The sequence below is a fragment of the Tupaia chinensis genome, unplaced genomic scaffold, assembly GCF_000334495.1.
Source record: "Tupaia chinensis unplaced genomic scaffold, TupChi_1.0 Scaffold140534_1, whole genome shotgun sequence".
In the NCBI taxonomy this organism is placed as follows: Eukaryota; Metazoa; Chordata; class Mammalia; order Scandentia; family Tupaiidae; genus Tupaia; species Tupaia belangeri.
In genome coordinates this window covers 1,548,515-1,557,701 of record NW_006200409.1, presented here as the reverse complement: position 1 = coordinate 1,557,701, position 9,187 = coordinate 1,548,515, and the positions used below count along the sequence as shown (strand labels likewise).

Sequence of the window (9,187 nt, the reverse complement as noted above, 5' to 3'; positions counted from 1 at the left end):
GCCCTGCCGCGCTCGCCCAGTGCGGTTGCATGCTCGCTGTCACTTTGCAGTAACTTTAAGATTGATGCGCTTTGACTGGTAAGGTGTGCGAGAGATGGAGTAGATTTTTTTTTTTTTTAAAACCTCCCTTAGGAAGGAGGAAAAAAAAAAACGAAAAAAGAAATTGACAGTATCTTTTTTATTCCGAACTTTAAGCCCATGACGGTGGAAACAGGCTTTATTATTATCTTTTAAATTTGGAAGTGGGTATGTGCCGGGGCTGTGTCTTTTTGCCCACTAAGTTAAAGTCACAAATGCTCCACCCTCCTCACTCCCCTCCTCTTCGACTCCAAATATTTTTGGAAGAATCCATATTTTTCTACTTTTCATATGTATGTCTTCCTCCAAGACCCATTTCTCCTTCCTCCCATCTCAAACCTCTTTATTTAAAACAACAAAACAAAACTTTGCTGATGAGATGGGAGCGAGGACAAGAACCAGGACCAAGACCGTGGGATGTAAATGGACAGTTCCTCCTGCCTCCTGTCCTCCACAGGATTGTAGGAGTATGCTAAAAAGAAAAAAAAAAAGATCTCGAATATTTATTTGTGTTGCTTTTTTTTTTATTTTTAAAATTTTATCCTGCAGAACTTTGCAGCTCTCGATCTCGTTTGATTCCTTTTCTTTTTATATGGCGGTTTTCTAAGCGTGGGTGTACTTCTGACAAATTGAGGCGCTCCTGGGACGAATCCGAACTGTGCAATGGGACAGCACATATCCATAGGAAGGAGTTTCTTTGGAGTAGTTTTTAGTTTGAAGAAATTCAGGAGATTTCCCTTTGCTTTTTAAGGAGGAGGTCTGTCTGGAATGTGTTGGCTCTTCTTGCTGTTTCCATTTTCCTTGTCTTTTGAAGAAGCCAGAAAATAAATTCCTAGTCAAAGTTGCCCATCCTGTTTGCAGCCCTTTCTAAGTTATTGTTGCTGAATGATTGGGAGCTGTCCATCAGCGGCAGGAGAACTTGCAGTTTACTTAAGAAATTGCGCGCGTGACAAAGGCAGCTGCCAGGAGGGTGGTGGTCCGCCTGAATGGAGGGAGGGAAGGCAATTAGGGTGCTGTGTGGTTGGGGCTTTTTACTTGTCAAACTGGAGGCTCATTGCTTTTGTTATCGCCATGTAAAGGGAAATGGCAGGGTTTTGTTTTGGTATTAAGGGCCTTAAAGATTGCTGCCTGACACTTACACAGGAAGGCCAGATAAGTCCAGAAAGAGGGGCCATGGAGCAGTATTTTTAAAAAAGAAGAAAACGAAGAATTTCTACTTTTTGTTACCTTTAAGCCCTTCCAGCCCTTGTTTTTATTGATTTTTTTTTTTGAAGGGGGGGACACCGGCGGAGAGGGGGGAGGGGATGAGGGTTATTAACTTGCCTTGTGTATTAACAGGTTGCTTGAAGACCTACATCATGAAAACAATCTGGTGGGTTTGGGGATGAACAGCCAGGCACTGGGTTCAGTAAATGAAAAGCATCTCTATGTTAAGGTGTCCTGCTGCCAGAAGAAATCAAATCTTTACCACTGGTCTTGCTTCAAAGCTGGGCAGGTCCAAGATCCCAATGTGGCAGCAGGTGTTTTGTTTTGTTTGTTTTTGTTTTTTGATTTTTGTTTGTTTTTGTTTTTTTAAACCTGCATGCAGACTAGAGTTGTGTATCTGCTTTTGAAGAGGGCAAAATGATTTAACACTTGGGCGGGAAAGGACTGGAGAGGTGTTGTGGATGAGTTTCTCGCTCTCTGCAACTTTTTGCTCTGCTGTCTTTAACCCCTCCTTAAGCATCACCCTCCTGCACTCCCCTCCTTCATGTAAAAGAGGATGACTTCAGGCCTGTGATGTCTGAGTGTCTCAACTCAAATTAAGTTAAACCCACACAAATGTACCCGGCCCTGGATCCTATGAGAGCTCCAGGAAAAGTAAGTCGGGTTTGTGGAATTGTGTGATAGTCTTTGCATCCCTTTTCTTCTCTCTCTCTCTTTCTTCCCCTTCTCCCCTCTCCCTCCTCCTCTCCCTCTCTCTCTCTCCCCAAAGCTCACAAAACTCAATAGTGAAAACAGCAAGTTAGCTTCCTGTCTATCAGCTTTCTGTCTATTGGAATGCCAGTGAACACAGGGAGCCTAGTTTCTTCTGCTTCCAGAGAGGTCAGTTGAAAAATCTTGCAGGCACAGCCAGTACCCTGGAAGGAAGAGAGGGTGTGTACGCCTGGCAGGCAAGGCCCTGCAAAGTGTCACTTCCGTGTCACTGTGACAAGAAAATGTACTTTCCTCCTCCCTCCCCTCTCCCATCGCAGCCCTCTCCCTAAGAAATTTGTTTTGAGGGATTTGACAATCTTGCAGATAAAGTGCCTGCCTACTGCCTTCGGTTGATCATTTTCCCTCATGGCTGACCGTAATTTCTTTGCTACTCTTAGCGGTAGCTCTGTCCCCACTGCCCAAGGTAACGGGTGAGGGAGGGGGACTGTAGGTGCCCTGAACTGGCTGGGGAAATGGGCCTTCCCCCTTCCTTCATGGATTCTGGCATGGTAAAGATCACAAACTAGAGGGAGTTTTTTGTTTTGTTTTGTTTTTAATTGAAATCAAATTAAACTGCAACTAGTTGAACTAGATTATGCATTTAAATCTTCTTAAAAAAATTTAAGGGATGTGCCTGCAGACAGAGAAGTAACAAAATAATTATAGGCAATATGAGTGAGAACTTTGAGCATTTTGAGTATACCAGGCCAGACATCTGGGGCCATCTCCATCTTTTAAGATGCTGTTTTTCAGCTCTTTAAGTGAAAGGTATAAAGGGAGGGGGAACTGGGAGGAAAAAGAAAAGTGAGAAAAGCAGCCAGAGAGGAAGAAAAAAGCTGGCCCAGTCCCATTTTGAAGGTACAGAGAAAGTTTTTTTTAGAGGTAGAGAGAAGAAAAGCCAAAGCTATTATGTACCCTAGGGATACAATTTTAGTGGGAATGGAAGATTTGAGTGGTAAGGGAGGCACGGTGGCCTCGGGGGTCTCTCTCTTCCAGCAGTTGGGCAGTTGGCACCTCAATTTGAATTGCTGGGTGAGTAGTGGGGTGTGTGTGTGTATGTATGCATGCATGTATGTGTATGTGAGTGTGTGTGCGTGTGTGTGTGTTCATGTCCATGTCTGTGCTTAAGGTCTTGACCATTAAACCTGTGCTGCTTATTATTATTATTATTATTATTATTATTTAAATTCACTTGGTGAGAAGGAAACAAGATGGGCCTTTCAAGCTGTGCCTTCCTCTATGTACTTTTTACAGCAGTTTTGTGGGGAGGAGGGGGAAGGGTTAAAAAAAAGATGGGGAGGAGAGAAAGTCCGACTTTCATCACGATCCTTATAGTTCTCCCGGCAATACCACCCGGCTCTGCTCCCTAAGTACCGATGAACTGGAAATAATTTTTTCTTTCCCCACAAGGGTGGGCTCTGTGGAAGAGAAAGCAGGAGAAAAGATATTGCCTCCTGGAGGAGGCTCCTTTCGAAGCTGGAGACAGTCTTGAGCAATAGGGTTTTTACAGTAGCAAGGCTTGTATAAACTGTGTGTTTGGGTTTCATATTTATACTAACTTCCTGTGGCTCTGTCTTTCGTTGTATTATTTTCAGCTTCCAAATTTAGATGTGGGCCTTTTAGGGCTGTGGTCTTACCGTGTTTATATTTTCTAAACTTAATATGTATTTTCTAAACTTAATATAACTTACTGTTTTGGAAACCCGAGCAAGAGAACCATGACAGCTTATTGTGCTGTTCACGGTGGGGAAGAAGGCCCGCTTACAGGACAGATGTGGGGCTTAGGCTACATTCTGCTCTGTTCAGTAGTTGGTATCTTCTGTTCGATCCTTGAGTCAGATCTTCTCCTACACACTGTAAGGACATTCTCTTGACTCCTTAATGATCTTTTCTTTCATTACTTTTTAGCATTGCTGAGCAGCTGAACGGAAACATTTGCAGTGGTCAGTCAGCGTTTAGGTGCAATGTTTGGGCCAGAGGGAGTGAAATACACGATAGACTGTAGAAACCCTTATACTTTCAAAAATCCTGACTTGGTAGACTGTATGTCATATTAAAGCACAAAGTGGTAGAGAGTTCTCTAGTTGAGAAGGAACGGCAGGTGTCAGTCCGTTTTGGTTTTCTTTTCCAGTCGTGTGCAACTTTATAGTTTCACCTAAAACTGAACCGTCAAGAATGGTGGGGAGAGAATATGGACTGGTGCAGCTGATGTGTAAGTTGTGTTGCTGCCGATTTCACACCCAGCATAGTCTTTCGTGTTGAGGCTCCCAAAGGGTTCCAGACCCTTGTGTGGTCAAATTACTTGGGTTACTTAACAGCAGTCCTGCTGCTTCGGCCAGGGTAAACTCCATTCTGAAGTCTGATGAGAAGGGAGTTGCTTTGAAAGGGTAAATTCCCGACTCCAATGATACAGATATTATGATCTTTGTATCGTCACAACAGGCTGCTGCGTCGGCATTTTCTGGAACCAACGGAGCCTGTAACCTTGTATTCTTAGGGAAACCTCCCCCGTGTGGTTTGGGGTTGGTGGGGGGCCTGGCTGAGCTCTGTAATGGCATTCTTTCCCTCTGCAATATTTTGGAATGTGATGAAATCCTGACATACCCTCCAAATTACATACTTCTGCACACATTTGAGAACTTTTCCAAAATTGAACTTTGCCTCAGTCCCTGTTCCCTTCAACTTCCCAACGTGCCATCAGAGGGAGCAGCAGTCCTGTGTCACCCTCCTGGCCCCGTGGAGACCCTGGGCCTTTTTCATGTGTGTCATTGACTGCGGCTGTCGATGCCCGCTGCAGGACTGCCATGTTGTGGGTAACAGGCGGGCGGAACCGAGTGGAGCGCTGCCCTTCTCCTTTGTGTTGTCTTCCTTTCGGTCTTTGCTGAATTCTTGCTGAATCCCTGGGCTTGGACCTTTGAGTTTGTTGGGCCACGTGAAACTGGCCTCTCAGTTTACTTGCTCTTATCTAAGGCGAAAGTTTACCTGGCCTCCAAAGGAAACCGTTATTTCTTGAGCTTTTATCAGACTCTATAGCACAGGCATGACTTTTCAAATACAGACTAAGATTCAAGAATTAGGCACAGGGTGGACAAGAAAACAAAAGACATGGTTACGCCGCTGCTCCTGGTAGACAAATTAGAAAGGTATCGATTTTGTTCAGTGCTTCTTTCTTGAGCGCCCCAGGATGTAGTTGCCATTACATACTTAAAATGTATCCCGGATCAAAATTGGCCATTTCCTTTCCCTTGTATTTAGGAATCCCTAGATTGGGGGTTGTTGTGTAGGGGGACAGGGGCAGGGAGCAGTGGCCTGGAAATCATTATTATTTTGTAAAAGTTGTTTTGCATTGGAGCTTTTGGATTTCTTCATTTGGAATAGGTTAGATTTATTCCCGCCTCACTTTTGGAGAGCAGCTCTCTTAGAAACAGCTGTACCCTCTTACCCAATTCCCAAACATTGTCTGCAAATTTAGACACTTAATAAGATTGATTAAGCTAAGGCTAATCATTCAATATTCAGGCAGTAGAGAAATGTCGGGCAGGAGGGTGGAGGTTGCAAATTCTTGGGAAATATATAACTTAGGGGGAAAGTGGCTGGTTCTTCTCTGGGACCTGTTGGAGGACGAAGACAGAGGACCGACTTGTGCCTGTGGCCCCCCTCACCGACCTCCAGTTGAGAGTTCCACCACGCTGTGGCATGCTTCTGAAGCCAGGCAGGCAGGAAGAAAAGCTGGGAACTTGCTGGTCAGCCGCGAGCCAATACCGGGCCGCTCTGACTTAAGCTTGCAGTGTTTTAAAGGTTAGTTGGGGGAGGCACAATGGGATGCTTTCTTTTTATTGGAAAATAAATGAGAATGAGTGGAAATAAATTATGTTTAATGAACTTAACTGGAAGTAATCGTTCGAGAGCCTGTGAAAGCACAGCTTTGCTGGGTCGGGCCTTGGCTGCCGTTCTCACAAAGCCAGCAGCTGGGGCACATCTTTATTTTGTAGGTCTGAATGCTCCCCTTCCTGTGCCCACACCCCTACCCCACCCCTCCAGCCTCACACCCACCCCTGCCCTCCTCCTTTTGGGGGGACAAAGATTGGTAAGAGCCCTCTAGACTCTCAAGGCCTGGAGTTCTCTTGGGTGCTTCTCTTGGGTGAGTTAGCGGCTAGGTGGTGACATATTACAGGAGGGGCCCTCCCCCCAGTAAAGACCATGGACGGGCGGAAGATGGTTTGAGTTAGTCCTGTGTATGTGGGTGTGCATGTGAGAAGGTGGATGCAAATCGACTGCCCATTTATCCCCTCCCTGCCTGCCCTGTTCAGTCATTTCCCTTCAAGAATTTTAATGCCTGTGCGAGTCCATGAGAAACTATGAGTCGGCAGAATTTCACAGACAGCAGGAAGAATCTTCTCTTTTTTTTTTCCTTGCTGTGTAAATGGATTTAATTCCAGAGACGGAGAGAGGGAGGCTGGGGGGGGGGGTGGGAACATCCATTGATAGTTTGCAAAACAAGTAAGTCGAAGTAGTACCCCCCAGGCTGGGCTCTCAGGGTTGTGTATGCTCTGGCCTGGCAGCCTTGCAGGTGCGCCCGCAGCAGCCCATCCCCGTGGTGCTGGCCGGTTGCTGTAGCAGCAGAAGGTGGGCATTGCTTTTCTGCATCGCACAGGTAGATCTCTTCTCTCTTGCCTGTGAAACCTTCTCTCTTTTATTTATTGTCTTCAACAATTGGACTATAGTTATCAATAGAAGTCTTGTCCCAGGAAACGGTGCACCATTAGCTGGGAGGAAGGCCTTCTACAGAAAGGCCCAATATTGAACTATGGACGGACCCCTGGCCACTGAGCTAGATGGGTCCTGGCTCACTGCAAGGGGTGAGGGACAGGGTCAGGTGTCCTGAAGAAGCCCTTTAGAGGCCAGAAAAAGGAATCCACTTGCTCCCCTTTCTCTCGTATATGGAAGTGGCTGGCAAGGTACAAAAGCAAAGATGTTCACCCCGTAACTAAGATGGGACCATGGTGCAGGCCTGGATCCAGGCTGCTCTGTGTGTTTCGGTGATCACTCCTGTAGCTGAAGTAGGTGTTAATTGTTTGGGTATTTGGTTATTGGCGTAGGAGGGTCCTTTGGCTGACCATCCCTCCACGCTCTGGTTTATAGTTTGAAAAAAATGGGACTAGTTGAGTCTCCAAAAGGTTGTCGATGAATAAGAAACAGCCTCTCCTTTATTTCACCCCAACCCCTCCCCTTCACCAACTCTCTGTGGCTCCAGTGACGTGAAACATCTATTAACGTTTTACTAGTCGCCATTGGCCTCCGTGCAGCCGTAGTAAATGGCATCTGGAAAAATGCATGGAGATGAACTGTAAACCCATGTTTTATGTAAACCTGTAGTGAATGATGTCCCTTCCTCATGCCGACTTCAGCCCCTGGGGGGCTGGTCATTTCAGGCTAGTGAAGACCATCCACACGCACACAGGCGGACAAATGCTCCTCTGTGTTGCTTTTGTTTTATTGTGCCGGGCTCCTAAAGGCACTCTCTGGCCCCATTTTTCTTCTGCAGAAAGAGAGAGCAAAAGGGGAGTATTGAAGAGGAGGGCCGAAGGGGAGACCAGGGCTAGCATGGCTCTTATTTGTTTTCAATGTCTGGTGATTAATAGGTTGTGGAGTTGAATGGCAAGCTTTCATTCCCTTTAGGTTGACCACAGATACAGAAGGTGGAGGGGCTGAGCTAGAGGGAGGCTAGCAGAAGGATCCAGAAGGGCCTTCATCAATCTTTCACTTGCCAAGTTATGAGGACGAGTGTGTGGGCGCTTGGCGATGAGGGTGGCATGGTCACGTTGTGGAACACTGGGCTTAAGGGTTCTTGAGGGGTCAAAGGTCAGCCACAGGGGCATCCCTCCCACTCTCCCCCTCCCCACTGTAGTTTGATGAATACTTCTGGGGGAAAGGCTTTGTGTGCTTTGAGGGCTGTTTAAAAGACCTTTTCTTTATAATTTAACTATTCAGTGCTCAAAACCTATACAGCTTAATGAACAGAACAGGGAAAGGCTTTGCTTTGGAAAATAGCGATGTCTTCAGGTAGAAACCATAAAGCTCTAATGATTTAAAGTCAGATGAAGATTGTGCTTCCTTTTAAATAGATACTGTTCACTTCATCTATTGGGTTTGGTTTTAGCTTTCCCTTCAGTTTCTTGTCAGCCTGGAACTGAGCACATGTAGTGTTTTTATCACCAGAGTCCTACTGGGCCCTGATACTACGTGTTTGTATTTGAGAAGCAGAAACATCTTATAAAATGTCTTTGCCTTCCACCTCCAACTCCCTCCTATAATCAACTAAATGCTGTAAAATCCCGTCTAGAAATATTAGTGTGCGGTTACAAATGTAGGCTGACTGAGGCAGGGCGCCCTGAACTGCTCCTCATTTGCGGTTTGTGGGGTAGGGGTGAGCAAAGGGTGTCATTTGTTGTGCTAATTTCGGTGGCAGTGAGGCGTGGGGTAGGGGTGAGCAAAGGGTGTCATTTGCTGTGCTAATTTCGGTGGCTGTGAGGCTTTTTGAGGACTGGTTCCCACTGTGAGTCCTGAAGCCTCTATCTCCTATTGGGAAGGTTGGCCTGGGCCAGTCTCATTGGGTGCTCCCACTCCGTCGGCAGGATGGTCAACTCCATCCTAGTAATGTGAGTCGCTGCAGATCTCACGAGGCAGCCGCAGGCATGAGTGGGTAGTGGAGGCAGGCAGGTGAGGCTGCAGGGCTTGGAAACACCATTCTTCCAAGGCATGTGAGCAAAAAAAAAAAACTTTCACCTACTGTGTGGAACTAATAACACATGCTGGCGACTTCCTAGGTTGGTTATGAGGATTTACTAGAATAAAGTGTGTCGCACACTCGGCACAGAAGCTGGCACACAGCCAAGGCTCCACTCGATGGCAGCAGCTCTGAGCTGTGCTGATGGTGAGGGTAGGATGCTGGGCCTAGCAGTTGGCCAGTCCCTCGCTTACTCTCAGATCACCTAGAGGAGTGGTTATAACCGCCCACACGTGGGTTTCAAGTCTAATGGGCAAGTGAGGTTGTATAACAGTTTTGATAATGGATGTAGTATCTTGTGAATGTTTTTGTGGCTCAGAGGGTCATAATTTTCATTGTATTCTCAAAGGGTGAAGCACAGTAACT

The 9,187-nt window shown here is 46.2% G+C and overlaps 1 protein-coding gene across 12 annotated transcripts in view; it reads left to right on the top strand.

The window, feature by feature from the left end:
• TCF7L2 (transcription factor 7 like 2) overlaps positions 1-9,187 on the top strand; it is a 217,233-nt gene that overhangs the window by 174,360 nt on the left and 33,686 nt on the right. For 2 of the 12 annotated variants that reach the window (XM_027766072.1, XM_014593400.2), the window contains exon 1: positions 2,929-3,066. The exons of 9 other annotated variants lie outside the window; for them this stretch is intronic. In XM_027766072.1, coding sequence (XP_027621873.1) covers positions 2,944-3,066 — 123 coding nt within the window. In that variant the 5' untranslated portion in view covers positions 2,929-2,943. Of the gene's footprint in view, positions 1-1,884; positions 1,939-2,928; positions 3,067-9,187 lie in introns of those variants that run through there. One more of the 12 variants, XM_014593401.2, reaches the window with a different exon arrangement.